The sequence below is a fragment of the Chenopodium album genome, chromosome 2 (assembly GCF_948465745.1).
Source record: "Chenopodium album chromosome 2, dcCheAlbu1.1, whole genome shotgun sequence".
Classification (NCBI taxonomy): domain Eukaryota; kingdom Viridiplantae; phylum Streptophyta; class Magnoliopsida; order Caryophyllales; family Amaranthaceae; genus Chenopodium; species Chenopodium album.
Window position 1 is genome coordinate 76,986,298 of NC_137835.1, and position 17,748 is coordinate 77,004,045.

Consider the following 17,748-nt stretch of genomic DNA (forward strand, 5'->3'; position numbering starts at 1 on the left):
GGTGTTAAAATCTAAAATTTCTTAAAATTAATAGGAAAAAATGACCAAAATAATCCGAACTTTGCCTCATTCGCCGAAAATAATCCCAACTTTCGATTATTTTTTAATAATCCGAAATTTAATATGCATTCGCTCTAAATGGTCCCAACAGGTCATTAACTTGTTATCACAAGTTATCTGACATGTGTTGGCATGTGAGAGGTCCAAAAAAAATTTTAAAAATTAAATCAAAAAAATTAAATTAAAAAAACCCTTTCAAATTAAAATATATATATATATATATATATATATATATATATATATATATATATATATATATATATATATATATATATATATATATATATATATAACCCATTCCTAGCAAGCAGCCGCTGTCACCGCCGGGAGGCTGGCTGCCGCCGGCATCTCTTCCCCATTCCCGTCCCATTTCCGCCCCCTTCACGTTCCCCCGTTGTAGGGAATAAATTTCAAGCCTTTAAACCCCTAGCTTGAACCCCACTGTGATCATACACTAAAGTACGGTGACGTCCAAAAGGGAAGAAGATAGAGCAAAAGAGTCGCCAACAAGTTTGTTAGGAACTTGTAAACCGTTCATAGGATGAAGGTTACACCCCTTAACGATTCAAGAGATCGTCAACTCCATAAGGTCATGAACCAAATAAGGGTTCGGGGATGAAGGTACAAATCCAACCTAAAAGAGATTGAACCTGCCCTAATAATAGGCCTCTACTTTATTCTGATCATATTCATGTGCGCTTTCTGATTAACATGCAATCAATAAGTTTAACCCTAAACCTGTTTATCTATGTTGGTTGAATTTAAATGCACAAATAAATCTATTATTGGCGATCACTTAAATTATAATCACGTTAACCCTAAACAAGATTATTAATTATCTTATTAAGCGTGATTACAAGTACCAAATTCCCTTTAAACATGCAATAAAAGGCGTGATCAAGCAATAATAATAAATAAGCATCAAGCAACATAATAATAATCAATCATAATAATAATTATAATAACAATCATTAGAATAAACATGAATAATAATAATCATCATAATAATAATAATAATATTAATAATAATATTCATAATCATAATAATTATAATAATCATGATAATCAGGTTCATGTTAATACTAAGGCATAATAATAGCAAGATTCCAAGAATGATACTAATAAGATTAATAACAAATCCTAGCATGTCACTAAGCAATAAAAATCAAATCTTTAGCCCTAACATGATACTAACAATCATAAGTATTAGGAAGAGAATAAAAGGCATCACAAGAATCATGATAAACATATTTAATATTAAAAATACCCTAGACATGATACTAGGAATATCATAACAACAATTTAAACATGATTTCTACATCATAACATCAATTAAAACCATTAAAGTACTTACTTTGATGCCTCGTACCTCTTTCTAATAACAAAATACACACGTTAGTAACTTCAAGGAAAATAATAATCAAAACAATTAAATTAAATAATTGAAATAGAGATTTGGGACCAAACCCTCAGAAATTAAAACCTTTCACGTCTAGGGCGAAGGCAACTTCGAATATGGCTAGGTGTTTCTAGATCTTGTGAATGCGGAATTTTGTATGAAAAAACAAAGTAAGAAAGAATGGAATGTTTTAAGAGAGATGAATGATTTAGAGAATGCTAAAGAATTAATGATTGTTGATGATAACTTGCGAATGAGGAGAATTGGTGAATGAAAATGGAGTTTTTAATACGATATTTATAGAGAAAATCAGCCAAAAAGATAAATTAAACAAAACAGAGTCTGACGCTCAGAAAACAGAGCTGGCGCCAACCCTGGCTAGCTGGCGCCAGGCACCAACACTAGCGCCAGGCGCCAGGCCTGGGGTCAGACGCCAAGCTTGATTCCAACGCGTTTTCGAAAATCCGATAAGTTTACCGTACTAGAGGATAAAATAATATAATTTCTTCGAAAATGCTATTTGATTTTGATTAAAACTCTAAAAAGTCAACAAAAGTCAATTTATCAATGCTAATTGAATTAGGAATGAAAAGAACCTTCTAGAAGAATCTAGAAGACTAAAACCATTCTTAATTGCATTAGGAATGATAAATCATATTAGGCCCTCCCCTAGATCATTGGACCGCATATAAGGCTCAAACCGGGCCTAGTTTGGTAAATTGACCATAACTTCCTCAATATTCATCGGAATTGGGCTTATAATATATCGTTGGAAAGGTCTTTGCAAGCCCCATCCAACTACACTACTATTGGACCCATATCATGGACTAACTAAACTGGATTGGCTGTTTTCTCAAAATAAGTTTTCAAAAACAGAGAGAAGAGAAAAAAAAATAAAACTTTCCGCAACACTAGACTTTCCACACTTTCGCTTCATTCGATTATGATTCGACGCGAAAGGTACTCATCACTGGGTTTGATTTTGGGGAGATACAAATGGGTGTCTACACCCGTCCAATTCTGGCCCCTTTCCCCCTCCCTCACTCGGAACGACCCAAACTCGAAACCGTAGATAACCTCCACCTGAACCGCGACCACCCTCACCAATCAATTCTCTCTCCTCCCATGTCTTTCCTTACCATTCCCAAAACTTCCAATTTGCAACTGCAAATTTTTAATATGAAGATGAAGAACATGTAATTGGGGATTGTTTGATTTTCGAAGATGGAGTTATTTAGGATAAAATGAAAGTCTAGTTGGGTGGGGGTGGTGGTTTCGGGTCTGGGTGGGGTGGGGGAGGTGATTAAGGCGTCTAGGTTTGGGTGGGAGTGGAGATGTTGGTGGCTGGGCTGCTGAGGTGGTGTGGCTTAGGTGGTGGTGGTTTTTTTCATATGTTTTTTTTTAAAAAAAAAATTGATAATTTTTTATTATTATTATTTTTAACAAAATTTTTTTTTGACCTGTTTAGCCAGTTCCAAGTCACTTGGGACTGTTTAAAATTAATAGAATATACAATTGGGATTATTAAAAAATAATCAAAAGTTGGGATTATTTTGAGCGAACGGGCCAAAGTTCGGATTATTCTTGGCAATTTTTCCAAATTAATATCAGTTCAGTAAAAATATTTTAATTCAACAAAAATAATTTGTTTTAGTAAAAAAAAAAAAAAATCAATTTAGCAAAAATAAGTTGAAGTGAACAAAGTCTTAATTTAATTGTCTGAATTGACTAATAAACCTTGGCCATTGCAAATCAATATATGAGAAATGCATTATTAAGTGAGATTTTACTAAATTCTTCTCAACATGAGTATATTTTTCAAATATACCATTTTCATAACTTCTACAAATACTCAAAATAAATAAATATGGCAATAAGGATTTAAGGAAACGATATTAAGAAATTTTGATCTGGTCTAATCTTTCAAAAAAAAAAAATGATATGTTCTGGTTTGGTTTTTATGAGAATAAGTAATAAGAATAATATGAAGAAAAATAGGCCTAAATCATGGACATTCATGTACCTTATCTCCCCCTATCCCAAGAACCTAACATGCATAATAACTAGGTTGGTTTTACCTGTGGAGTGTCTTTGACCGGTAGTTAATTAAATCCTCAAGACTTATGAAGCATTAATCAATTTTTTGATACTGCGATAATATTTCTACTCAACATATTGTTGAAAACCCTTGCATCCATGAGAATACAAAACATATGAGAAGTAAACATTAGAATCTTGATGTTTATTACATCAAGGAGAACATGCATTCTGGTTTGATTTAATTGAAGCATGTCAAGTTGCATTCCAGCTGGCTGATATGATGACAATGTTTAGGCTTAAATCAACATATATTTTTGAGTTCATAGATAGGTCTGGTTAGTAATATTCTTGTTCACGATGGACCAGTGCTTCTCAAAGGAGTCGTTCTTGAAAGGGGTGTTACAATATCATCATGTAAAATATCTTTGGAGAAATTTAGCTAGATTCTACCTAGTAATTTTGTTGTTATCCAACATAATATTTTTAGACATGTCCTTTAATTTGCGTGGAATATTTTTTTTTATTTTATTTTGGTTGAAGACAGCCACACTATTTACGTGAGATCATGTGAGAACCAAGGTGAATAATGAGAACTAGGAACCAAATTCAACCTTTAATCGAGCTTCATATGACGGTTCACTAGCATTTATTAATGGCATTTTCGTAATTTTACAGCTTATTAGACTTTTTTTTTTCCATTTTTTAACTTCTAAGGTAATTTCATTTTACTTTATAGCTGATTTCATTTACTTTTTTAGCAGAAAAGAAACTGAAATATACTTTGTAAAGTTGAAATATTATGAAAATGCCATTAATGGCATGAGAAGCATGTGGATCGTCTGATTAACATGATCAAATGGCCAGATTAGTTCATAGTTATTATTATAACCTTGATTCTCATTATAGCTTAGTGATGTCGATGTTGACTTCCATAAGCCTTGCACATGTTTTTTTTCTTACTCCCACCCATTTCTTGTAAGTATCCTCTAATTTTCATCTAACTCATTTAATTATCTGATAATTAAATTAATTTATAAATAAATAAATTTTAAAAAAAATCCACAACTACCTCCACCACTAGCCACTCCCTCCCTCATCCCACCCGCCGCCCTGATCTCCCCAACCCCGGCGAGCCGTGTATCCACCGCTACTCTACCCCCTTTCTTTTCCTTTATCCCGACCACCCGTTGTGACCCCTAATCTATATTTATTATTATATATTAAAAAGCGTTTATAAAAACGTTTATGTGACATGTGACACTCTGCCATGTCATCATTCAAATATGAGCATATTCTAACGAAAATGTCTATCTTGAGATTTGGACTCACAACCTAAAAAATATACATTAGAAGCTTTACCATCTCGTCTATTGATTAATAATGATTTTATACTCAATTCATATATATATATATATATATATATATATATATATATATATATATATATATATATATATATAGCTGAAGATCTGAATATACATTTAATGACTGCGATTCTTAAAATACCTATTCTATTATTTGCTAATAATGCTTATCGATGAGGTTATGCAAACAAGAAATATTAATTAACTATTGTTATATACTAATTTCATTTATTTAATTATTTTGATAACAATTATGTCTTTATTTTCATATTGATTATAAATTATATACAAAAGACATGTTTATATAATTAGTATTTGTTCCATAAATAAATTATTTAAAGGTTAAATGAAAAACTATTATATAAATAAACAAATCATATAACTAATATATAAAGCTAAACTTTTAGCCAGGTCACGAAATAGCGACACTTGGCATTCCAACTTTTCGCCAAGTGTCGTGCCACCTTGGATAGATTTAAATAGACTTCATATGATTAAAAAATCGTTTAATTAAGTGTCGCGCCACCTTAGATAGATTTCATAATTAGATTAAAAAAAACTAGGTAACACTACAACAAAATGAAGCTAAGGTAACAATGAAAAACCATTCCCTAATATTAAAAAAGTGTTGCCTTGTATCTAAGGCAACACATATGAGGCGTAGTTTATGCCCCCGTTGTCTATTCATAAGGCAACGCATTTTCATACAAAGGCAACAATTTTAAAAGCCAAGGTAAAATAATACCTAAGTCAACATTTTTACAAAGGCAACAAATGAAAATTGTTGCCACCTTAGGAGACGATTCAAAATTATTACCTTTTGTCATAATATAAAACAATCTTTTCACATGTTGTATTTGCTAGTAATAATACAAAAGTGTTGCCAAATATTTTAAAGACAACATTTAGAAAACTGTTATATATAAATTAAATGACTACAATGAATCGGCTATTTTTGTTTTCTATTGCAATATATTACTATATTATATTAAAGGAGTGAGAATGTGTCGTACTATTTTGAATTTGTTATATTAGAAAAATGTTGAACATTAAAACAGGTAATAAGCATTTGACTACAGAATCCCAAACTTATAAAATTAATTAGTAAAACAGTACAACCAAAACAATATCAACTTGTTTTCAACATCAAATCTATCTAAATAATCTATTGTTTAATAGAATGTTGTAGGCCATAATATTAGTCTAACTAAAAAATAGAAGAAATAATAAAAGGTTAAAGCAACTTCAAATTGAGCCATAAAGTCATATTCTTCTTCTTCTTACTCGCAGCCTTCTTCATCTTCTTCTTGTTCATCTCCCTGTACAAAAAATAAAATAAAATAGATAAATATTTCAACTTAGTATCGCTCAAATACATAAAAAAAAATTTAAAAAAAAAGAGAAAAAAATTGAAAGCCTTGGCCACTTTTCTATCTATACTTTACGTATATAGAAATCAAAAGGTTTTTACCTTGGATGTAGAAGCCGAAGATTGAAATCGAAGCATTTCTGTTGTACTACCACCATCCTTCTCAAATTGATTATCAAGAAATAAAGAGCCAAGCATACTTAAATCAAAAGACATTTGTGGGTTTTGTTGTTGAATTTGAGAAAGGATGGAGCTAAGACCATATGCTATCTCCCTTCTATCTTGTTGCCTTTTGTCCTCATAATCTTTTTGTAGAGCTTGAACCTCCTGAGCATGCTTCTCTTCAGCTTCCTTCATCAAGGCCTTCTGCTTTAATTGAGTTGATGAAACACCTCTTCCATAAAAATTTAATCGAGACTTTTTCTTGTTATCAGAACCAATAATAGTTGAAATCACACTTTCAACCTCCTCCTCTGAATCTAATTTCTCAAGTTCAGTCTATATTTTAAAAGATAAAGGACAAAAAAATAATATTGACAAAATTAAATGCAAAAAAATTAACATGAAATGACAATGAATCTTACCATCAATTTGTCCCTTAGGTCACCAGGCTTTCGCTTTGTTAGCTTCTCCTTGCGTGTTGCTATGAACATTTGAGCTAAACTAGGATTTTTTGTTGTTTTATTATCCTTTTTTTATACAAGAGTAATGAGTGTCAATCATTTTAATGCAGAAATAAAACCAATAATAAAAGTGATGAGAAATGTAAACAAGCAAACAAACAAACTCACCCACTTATATCGAACCCTAGCAAAACTCTTTGGTCCTGAAGTATGCATAATGTTCTTTTCCTTTCCAACTAACCGATTTGCTTTATTTTGCATACATCGTTCCTGACAAATTAAGACGGTGAACTAATGAATAACATTTTTCTTAAGACAAGAAATATACATTTGCTATAAAGGCAGGGAAATATAAGAGACTTGTATAAATGTAATACCTCATATTTGACATCATTCCAAATCTTTAACAAGTCTTGGAACATATTTTTTGGGACTAGTTTTGGTCGTTTGATCATCCTTGTTTTATCATTGTCATATTTATGAAAGTGTACTCTTTTTAAATAACATTTGTACCTTCTCCAAGCAGCACCAACGGTTTGCAAAACCCATTTTTTTTTCCCTCAATTGGGACAATAAAATGTTTCTACAACAATACAAAAAAAAGTTATACTAAAGTGATCATATTGGCACTGTTAAACAACTCACTGCCAATTAATTAATCTTAATCACAAATCAAGAACATAAGAAAACAACTCACTGAAAGTCTAGAACCTATTCTAGCACTTACAAAACAAGTCACTGATCTTAAAAAGTAGCAGGCAGCCACGCAGAACACCATGTAGGCAGATCGACAACAATAATGACAGTTGGGGTTCATTTTTTTTACATAACATATGCCAATCAAGAAAGTTTAACATGACACTCTAACATGATAGCAGAAACCATATAGGACAAGTTAAGCAATTATAAAACATTTCTACCATATTTATTTAATTGAATAAGTAACTCACCAAGACATAATCCCAAAGTTCTTCTTTCTTCTCGTTCCTTAGTATGGGCCAATTCTTGACAGTCAGGGGTAGGATATTTGCTTTTCGAGCTATTGTTCCTAAGAAGCTAATGAACTCATTGCATGTACTGTCATCCGGACCAACAGGTTGTCCATGCTCATTCAAGGTAATTTCCAAGCGTTCTTCTTCGCTGCGTCCATGGACTTTGTAGCACATAGTGGGTCCTCTTGTAGGCTTATCCTTTTCAGCTAACATGATCAAAGAAATTCAAATGTTAAAAAATGGCTTATCAAGCATGTAGGTAAAGAATTTTAATTACAAATACAAACGATAGCTTGCCATTTTCTTTATCATTCTTGTCATGATTTAAGTGTTCAACTTCTAATCCGAGAATTTCAACTGGTTCTCTTGTGGTTGAATAATGCTGATGTAATGTATGATTAGGGGTAGATGAGCCACCATGTGAAGAAGCCAAATCAACATTTCGCCGACGTTTTGCCATCACTGCTTTTCGAGTCAGAGCCTTCATTTTACGAATCTGAAATTGGGAACAAACATGGAAAAAATAAAGACATACAATACTCTAATATATGTATGTACAAACATTATACAAAAAAAGTATCACACTTCATAACTCTTGTTAAATTGATAAGCAATTAATTGATCATAGACCACACATTCATAAGGGCATTTATAAGCAATTAAACATTAATGTCTAACTAAGCATGTGCTTCAAGTAGCCTTGAGAAATGCGCTCTTTACTGTTTCAGACACCATATTGACATAAGAGGTTAAATTTGAGCTGATCTTTAGGTATATGAGCATACAAGGAAAATATCACCAAACTGACGGGCCACCAAACCTCAAGCCCAAACCTCTATTGCAATATCAGAGAAGAGGAAAACCACAACAGCACAAGGGAACAAATTTAATTAATTGTTGAAGGACAAAGGGTAGGGGAAGAGGGGAGTCTGCAGGAAGGGGGAACAACACTCACTAGTGGAGCAGAAAACTTGGAGCAGCATATCAGAGTAGATAGAGATAAACAAAATGAATTAAGGCGGCCTCTTTTGTGTTGGACAAAAGCCTTGTATATATAAGAATGTTTTTGCATCGTCAAGAATTCTGTGAGAAGACTATTGTATTGGAGATTTGGAGCTTTGTATCCTAAAGATAATTTGGGCAGTAGTAACCTAAAGTTACTGAACTATCAATATATTTCAATCCATTGGTTGTCGAATCTTTGTTCTTGCTGATTATTCTTGTTTTGTATGTGCTTTCTATTGAGTTAGTTTAAGAGTGTGCGACTGTTGAGTCTCACAAAAAATGTATATGTGCATCAAGACAAACAAAGACTAGGATATTAGCACAATGCTTACGCAATTTCACACTTTTGCAAATGACATGACAAACCATCCAAGTTTATTTGGGATTAAGGTAATCACTAATGAATGTAATCAAAATCAGAACATCACAATAAAAAACATACATTACATTATTACAGTACAGCTCAATCATGAATCATTCAATCTAAATTGAAACTTGTAGTTTAACTACTTACAGTGTAGAGCAGAATTTGTGTTAAGTTCTAGAGAAGTATTTGGCAGTAGATTGCAGAACAAGTGTACAGTCAGCAAGGCAAGGGGGCAGCAACTCATGACAATAGAGCAGTAGAATTAAAGTTTCAACAGCCGCAAAGCAATAGGCAACAACAACATTATAAAGCAACAGCAGCACACCAAGACATTTTTCTTACTACTTTCTAAATCTGTAGAGAACTGGACAAATTTTCAATCAATACGTGTTCATAGTTGATGGCAAATCAGAACATTCAAACATCTATTCCTAGTTGCATATATACTTGCATGAGATAATAGAGTTTCATTCTCAATTTAAAACCTATATTTTAAATTTTAAACCCACATATGACATATATATAGCAACACAACACATCATCTTGATGCATACAGAATTACATGTGTAAAGAATAGAGACATGCTTAATTATAAATGTACAGCTTAGAAAAAACTACCTCCCATTGAATAGCATTGGACTTGTCTTTACTTTTAGACTGTGGAATGGGTAACTCTTCATCGGTGGAATCAAGCTCATGCTCCATATCTTGGTTAGGCCTATAGAGCTCATCGTCACCCGAAACCTTTTTCTTTTTATTCTTACTTTGATTGCCTCTATTATTTTGAACTTGCGCCATCAGTGACTTAGCCTGTTCCTTCAAACCTAATTCTTCCATTCTTGTCATATTTTTTCTAATTGTTTCCATTCTCAGCCTCTCTCATATTCTGACATTCTTGGTTCATGAGTTTGATGCTCATCACCTGAACCTCTTATAGCTCCAAGCTTAGTGGATTTTTTCTTTGTCATACTTGTAGCTAATTAATTTTGAAAATGAATCCAATTATACAGAAGAAAAAAAAGAATTATATATATATACACGCATTCATAAAGCAAGCTTGCACAAATAAAGAGTAAGAATTATACAACCAAACAATAGTTATATATAAGCACTCATAAAGCAAACTCTCCATTAAATTTTCATTCTAAATAATTCAATTATATATCTAGGTTTTTTAATATCAAATTTGATATACTGGTATCCCTTTCTATCATAAACTAAGCATATGTGACATGCCGACATCATTTACTAATAAAAATGTTGGACAAAAACATAGGAGAGGTGGGAAAATTAGTGCAGATGCATATAACCCACACATAGTGTAAGCAACCCCACTAGCTACCATTAGTGAATTCGTTTGTAAGTTAATTCGACTTAGGACAAATATCTTAGCATCTGTCAGCAATTACTCAGTTCAGTAACAACTAGACATCAGGGAATAAATTGACAGTCCTCAATATGTTTTAATTTTTAAATCTTTTCTAGTTAAAACTCTTCTGCTCAAGTTACAAAACAAGTAAGGATAACCATCTGTTTAATAATCTAGCTGATTTCACAAAAGGGTTAGCATGATTGAAAGCTTAACAACTAACCTCTATTAACTTAAATTTTAGTGGCAAATTCTGTTCGGTACGTTTTTTAGACTAAAGTAGAACAAACAAAATATAATTGATTTCTATAGTGAACAAATCAGCATATATCTCAGAACCCAAGACTCTAGGACCTTATATGTACTAATTATTGATGTATGAATTGAAGTTAAGATCACATTGGAGCTTGGTCAGATTGGCAACTGTAACATTTCTGGACGGCCTAATAAACAACCTGGATTGTGCATCAGATTGAGAAAGGTGAGGTTTTGCAATGTTCAGAGAGCAGGTTCAGGTACTATAAGTCTCTAGATAGTAAAATTCACAAAGATTGATCAAAATTGGACTCAAATAAATGGCCTGAATTTTTGGATTGCCCTTCATAGCTGCTAGTCTAGTGAATGTGGCCATTGGAAAGTAAGAAGAGAGATGATCAATGATAAACTAAGGGGATGACAGCCTAATCACACGAACACCGCCTAAGACACCCGAAAAAATGGCCTCGTTAGCTTTGGACGGTGTCAGCGAAACACCCTAAAAAACGCTCTAAAACTCACACCCGTTATCTGATTTCATGCATCTACTCATATTAACAAGTGCAAATGTCCATGTCAATCACTAAGCAGCAACAGAAATACAGAGCTATTTGTAAATCATAACGTGTAATTCATAACCATTAAAATCATCTTAACCCATAATCATATTAAATTACAAAAATAAGACAACCCAGAATATATTACATCTAAAAATCAAATCCAACATCAAATCAACCAGTTATAAATGCCAAATTCACTTCAGAGATTAAAAGGGCAATGATGACTTACATGAAATTCAGAATACAACAACGATTTCGCCGACATCAAACCCAACTAGCCAACCATAAATCCAAAGAAAGCAGTGTGAGTAGAAAGAAAAGCAACTAGTTAATTACGAATTGAAATAGATACTCTATACTCTTAATTAACTCTCACCTAAGTAGAAAGAAAGGAGGTGAGTAAGTAGAGTAACCGATTGGGGGATATGATGATTTTAAGATGATGAGTGTGTTGTATAATGAGATCAACAACTGAAAAGTGGAGTAACTGCTTATTCATGATCAAAAAAATTTGGAGCCAAAAATAATTTACAAATTCGCGGGTTTGGAGAAGAATATGGAGTTGAGGAGTTGAGGAAGAGTTGAGGCGTTGAGGAAATGAGGGTGGAGTGACCTGTTGAGGATGATGGGGTTTGGTTTTTATTTATTTATTTATTTATTTATTTTTTAACTTATTTTCTATTTTGAGAACTAAATGTGGACTACTAGCTAATGGTTCTTCTTTTTGGAATAAACTAGGGGATCTTACTTGGGTGGGATTACAAATATCTTAAGGAAACAAAGTTGTAATCTATTATTGGATTATGACGAAGAAATTATTGGATTAAAAAATATGATGAATTAATTAAAATGGGTATTGGTAGCAACTTGCTAGTTTCTGGATGGTAATCTAATAATAATAATAATAATTAAAAAAATATTAAATCAAACTATTTATTTTAATTGTTTTTTTTAAAAAAAAACTATTTATTTTAACGAATAAAAAATATGTGTACATTAAATATCGTATATCCGTATTAATATTGTCCTAAATGATTACTAGTTAGGGTCTGTTCTCATACGATTATTTCCAGTTCAGTTCAGCTCTAATAAGTTCAGTTCAGCTCAGCTCCTAATTTCATTCTCTTATAAAATATTCATTTCAGTTTAGTTCAGTTCAACTCTAATAAGTTCAGTTCAGTCAATGAGAACAAACCCTAACTTTTTTTTTTTTTTTTTTAATAAAAAAACGGGTGTACAATATTACTCCTAATATATACACACAAACGTTTTTTAAAAAAAAAAACCGGGTGTACAATAATTATTTTACATCCATTATAAAGATAGCCTAAAGTGATCAGAAGTTACCCCTATAATGAATAAAAGTTACCACAATATGCATAAAAGTAACCCAATAAAGAAAAGGTTTGTAAGTAAAAGCAACTATAATATCCTTATAAAACTTATTTCATTGGCTATTTACATTAAAAATTGGCAAAAAGTTACCCTACTAAACTATTTTACGTGTTCTAAATCATGATTAATTTTATCTAAGCTTATGTGAGATTATTTTTTGTAAAATAAATGGAATAAAGGTGAACATAATAGAGTCTTGTTTGTAATAATATTTGACTTTATACAAATGTAATATTGAATCGAAATCAACAAAAATGTAATCAAGGGGACCAAAGTCAACTGATACGAAATAGACCCACTCAAACTCGTTTAAACCTAAGCTAATACTCCAATTTGACCATTAACTAATACAAAATTGATGGCTTTTCCAAATTTGACATGGACCCGATAGTTATTGTCTCGACTCAAAATTGGTCAGATCCAAACCGAGGTGGTTCAAAAGGGTAACCTTGACCATTATGACAATCTTTTTAACACAATTGTGAAAGTCAAGTTACTATATAGAGTAAAAAGAAACAAAGTTATGTAGTGAGTTTTACCATTAAGTTTTATACAAATGTGAAATTCAATCAAATGAATTGTTTTATTATGTTAACAAGTTATATAAAAATGTGAAAGTCAAATAGTTTTATACTTTTATTCTATTTTGAGTAATTTTTTTTTGAGTAAGTTTCATACCGTTAATTTATCAGTGTCTTCACTTGCTTTATCATGCATTCTCTCTCATCTCTTTAATATGTGTGCCTAAATTGAACGTGTCAAATTAATAGAAACGGAAAAAGTATGTAATTACACATTAAGGAGTATAATAGCTTTTTGACGAACCATAGATTATAATCTAAATTGATAAATAAGTTACTCATTAGTAATAATTAAGTCTTGTTTCAAAAAATAATAATAATAATAATAATAATAATAATAATAATAATAATAATAATAATAATAATAATAATAATAATAATAATAATAATAATAATAATAATAATAATAATAATAATAATAATAATAATAATAATAATAATAATAATAATAATAATAATAATAATAATAATAATAATAATAATTAAGTCTAAAATCTAAGGGTTTGTTTTGATTGATTGAACTGAGCTGAACCGAACTGAACTAAAATTATTGAAGCTGAACTGAACTGAACTGAACTGAACTGAATATTTTATGAGAGAAGGAAATTAAAAACTGAACTGAACTGAACTGAATGGAACTTATTAGAACTGAACTGAACTGAATGGAACTTATTAGAACTGAACTGAACTAAAAATAATCTGAAGAGAACAAGCCCTAAGTTTATTATGAGCTAGTATATAATAATTTTGTTAAAAAATGAGTATGTTATAATGATATAGTATCATTCATTCATATTATTATTATTATTATTATTATTATTATTATTATTATTATTATTATTATTATTATTATTATTATTATTATATTGTTGTTATTATTATTATTACATCACTAATCATTGAAGAAAAAAATCACAAAGTTAACTAACCCCCAACTAATTCGTTAGACTTAGTTCTTCCTTCAAAGTAGAACAAACAGAACCAAATTCAACTAATTCTTCCCACAAAATAAAAAACCCCAACTAATTTTTCCCACAAAATCGAACAAACAAAACCAAATTGCCCCTATGTTATTCCAACTCTCAGAATTTCGCTCATCTATTCCTAATAGATTAACCCCAAAATAGCATCAAATTTGATTTTGATTTCGATTAAATTAATACTCCGTATCAACTTTTAATTTGTTGGTGTAGATTGAAGAGAGTAAAGAATTAAATATAGATAGTTTGTTGCCATCTTCTAATAATATCTTGGTGCAACCTGAAAATAGCAGCGGGTAGATCGAGGAAGAAACAAAGACAAGTAAGTCCGGCAATTCGACTAAACTTGCTAATTTTTGTTCGTTATTTGGTATTTCGTTAACTTGATTATCTGGAGTAACTTGTACTGGGTTTGCAGATTTCATACATTGTTGTAGCATATTCAATTGTTGTTTTTTTTTTTTTTTTGAATAGTTCAATTGTTGGCTTTTTTGAAAGTAATTTAATATGAGTTAAACTTGTGTTCTTATGATAATACATGCATATTTCTTATCTTTTATAAGAATTAGGTTATGAATTTTCCATATACCAGAATTGCTGTTTTGATTCTTAGTATGTCAAGCTAAGTCTTATTGTGGTACAGAGATAAATTACTCAACGGAGTAATTAATTGTGAGTATGGAAATATGATGAGATTTTTTTAAGAAATTAGATAATTAAGATTATGGTGTAATTGGTTTTATAATCTATATTATTGATACTCCGTATTAATTTGTGAAATCATATTTCAGATCGACTATTTGTAGTATAATTACTATTTTAATTGCTATAATATCAGACATCATTTGTATACAGTTTTATGTCTTATGATGGCCTGGTTGCCAGTGTCTATTTGCGTGAATATTATTTGGATGATAGTACATGATATTCATTTTATGCTATCATTTTCCATGTTGTTATAAATAATATGCATGTGTATTTTTTTTTCCTCAGTTTACCCTCTTGACTAGACATATATTAAGTAAAGTCTACTTTTTTTTGTTTATGTAAGCTTTATGGTTGATTGGTGGATAGTGTGTAAACTAATGTTTTGATGTATATTGCCCTCCTTGGAAATGTAGGCATAACTTAGTTTACCCTTTAGGGAATGACACTATATCCAAGGATTTATGTCCTTAGTTGTCTATTAGTTTATTATCTTTGTTGTTCACCCCCTTTATAGGTTCTTATGTTATAGAATAATATCAGGTTATGGCACACATCAACAAAGATTGGATTGATGCACCCCAAAGTGCCGAAGAATATATCAAAGGAGTTGAGAATTTTCTAGATTTTGCATTTCTAAATTCAACCATGGACACAGAGGAAGATGATGAACCAGAAATTTTATGCCCATGTATGAAGTGTGTTAATAGATTTTGGTTCCCAAGGGAAGAGGTTTTCAATCACCTAATTGCTAACAGATTTAACAAGAGGTATAAAGTGTGGAACTTTCATGGCGAAGGATTTACAACAGGGTCTGCTTCAAGGGGAGATGGGCCTCAATGTGATAATCAAAACACATTAGACAATATGGACGAGATGATTAATGATATTTTCAGAGATGTTATAGGAGGTTCAAGTTCCGAAGCAGAAGAACTTCGAAATGGTCCAGATGAGAGCGCTAAAAAGTTTTATAAGTTGTTAGAGGATGCACGGGAAGAATTATATCCAGGCTGTAAGAATTTTTCTATGACATGCTGTCCTATGACATGCGCTTGAAACAGGTGATGAAATTCTTCTGGACAACTTACAAACTCGCTGAAATTCTTTTTTCTTTGTTGGAAATGCTGATTTTCTCTGCTGAATCTTTGCAAGGATATTGTTTTTTGTTCTTGAAAATCTTGCTATTTTGCAGAAATGTTGAATTTTCTACTGAAAACCTTGAATTTTTCCGCTGACAGTTTCTGACTTTTTTGCTGAAGAGTTTGATTTCTCAGGAAAAAATTTCGAATTTTTCAACTGAAAATTCTGTCTCTTTCCCACTTTGTTGTACTCTGAGTATTTCTCCTTTGATAACCGAAGGCTTGTAAGTGTTGCTAATTCTTCAGGCAACCTTGAGGAGCTTTAAGATTCTTGTTCTGATTTCTTCCACTTGAAGTCTTACTTGCTTCGTTGTGGACTTGTTGATAAATTGAATTGTTGCTCTTTCTCGAGATATCTTATTATCCTTTTTCAAATGACCTTTTGCTCTTTTAAATTCAATTTCTTGACTAAAAATGGCTCTTGATTCAAGATAATTCCTTGACGTGATTGCATTCTTGCCTCTACTAGGCTGCTACAACAACTGTTGTTAGATGTTCTGTACTGAGCTCAATGCCTCCTCAATTGACGATTTGTTGCATGGAGGAGCTTGAATTTGAACTTTTTTCACAGAATATTGTCAGATAACTCTTTGCACTTTCATCTATCCTCTCCATGCTCAACATTGTATGTAATTTAGGCATAAGAGCCGCTATGAGCATCCTGCAAATTTTAGTTAGCAAACTTTGAGTAGCTGAGCTATATTCTTGCCTGATGGGCTCATAAAATTCTGCAATTTACAGTTCTAAGGCAGTCTGATGCTTTGGATCTGTAGAGATGATACACCTCAAGAAGGAAATATTGCTTGAGTAACTACCTTGAACCTGTCTACCCCCGAGCTGCAATGTGCTTGCTGATACACGCTATAAATAAGCTCCATAAGGCACTTTTTGAAGGTCTAGCAACATTTTTTAAACCTTATGGTCTGAAATTGATCTTGCTTTCCTATCCTCACAATGTTGACCAGACGATTGAGTAGCTTGAATTACTAGACCGCTTGAAAGTTTTCTGGAAGATTCTCTGCGATCTCATTGTATTCATAATGACTCGTCATAGAACTTGTATCATCTAAACTTATGCTTAGGAGGATTCTCAAGAAACTCATGAGTAGCTGAAGGTAAGAAGTGCCTACTTATGCCCTGCTGCTACTTATTTAGATGAATTCAAATTACAATAATTCAGAGTTCAGAATCTTACAGGTTTAAAATCATACTGTTTTCTTTATTTTGTATTTTTTAACTCGAAAGTTGGGATTTGCTTACAGTTTAGATGAATTTAAATTACAGTAATTCTTCATTAACTTTAAACTATATATGCATGCTCTTCACTCCCTTTTTAGACATATAACTCACTATGTTGCTTCAGGTCTCAACTAAAGACACCGATATGGCAAGCATGTTGTTGAACTGTGTGCCCGTCTATGCAATGATACCGATAAGACTGCATTAATCAGCATTCAGCACAAGTATTTCCTTAATTAAGTCACATAACAAATTCAAGCAGCAATTCAATGACTAATTTATTTACTTGTTTTGTGGCCTGCATAC

At 31.7% G+C, this 17,748-nt stretch overlaps 2 protein-coding genes and 1 long non-coding RNA gene across 3 annotated transcripts; all 3 read right to left on the reverse strand.

Moving 5' to 3' along the window:
* Positions 1 to 5,878: 5,878 nt before the first annotated feature.
* LOC145588357 (uncharacterized) lies at positions 5,879 to 6,945 on the reverse strand. Its single transcript, XM_081644999.1, has 3 exons — positions 6,817 to 6,945; positions 6,335 to 6,730; positions 5,879 to 6,182 (listed from the first exon to the last, which is right to left on the reverse strand). The coding sequence occupies exons 1-3, from the start codon at positions 6,883 to 6,885 to the stop codon at positions 6,144 to 6,146; spliced, it is 504 nt and encodes a 167-aa protein (XP_081501125.1). The 5' UTR covers positions 6,886 to 6,945; the 3' UTR covers positions 5,879 to 6,143.
* A 78-nt stretch (positions 6,946 to 7,023) lies between these two features.
* On the reverse strand, positions 7,024 to 7,376 carry LOC145588367 (uncharacterized). Its single transcript, XR_014101585.1, has 2 exons — positions 7,233 to 7,376; positions 7,024 to 7,125 (listed from the first exon to the last, which is right to left on the reverse strand). It is a non-coding gene; the product is annotated as an uncharacterized LOC145588367 (long non-coding RNA).
* Positions 7,377 to 7,784: 408 nt separating this feature from the next.
* LOC145576102 (uncharacterized) lies at positions 7,785 to 10,076 on the reverse strand. The gene is made up of 3 exons (XM_081633891.1): positions 9,838 to 10,076; positions 8,145 to 8,343; positions 7,785 to 8,053 (listed from the first exon to the last, which is right to left on the reverse strand). Exons 1-3 carry the CDS (start codon positions 10,063 to 10,065, stop codon positions 7,785 to 7,787), a joined length of 696 nt encoding a protein of 231 aa, XP_081490017.1. The 5' UTR covers positions 10,066 to 10,076.
* Positions 10,077 to 17,748: the final 7,672 nt, after the last annotated feature.

Bases quoted from the DNA above. Each gene is read 5' to 3' on its own strand.
- LOC145588357 (XM_081644999.1), bottom strand. From the start codon at position 6,885: ATGTTCATAGCAACACGCAAGGAGAAGCTAACAAAGCGAAAGCCTGGT. The intron at 6,731-6,816 runs GTAAGATTCATT...TTTAAAATATAG, and splicing joins ACCTAAGGGACAAATTGATG to ACTGAACTTGAGAAATTAGA. The intron at 6,183-6,334 runs GTAAAAACCTTT...TTTTTTGTACAG, and splicing joins CTTCGGCTTCTACATCCAAG to GGAGATGAACAAGAAGAAGA.
- LOC145576102 (XM_081633891.1), bottom strand. From the start codon at position 10,065: ATGACAAGAATGGAAGAATTAGGTTTGAAGGAACAGGCTAAGTCACTG. The intron at 8,344-9,837 runs GTAGTTTTTTCT...TCCCAATTTCAG, and splicing joins CCAATGCTATTCAATGGGAG to ATTCGTAAAATGAAGGCTCT. The intron at 8,054-8,144 runs GCAAGCTATCGT...TGATCATGTTAG, and splicing joins CAAGAATGATAAAGAAAATG to CTGAAAAGGATAAGCCTACA.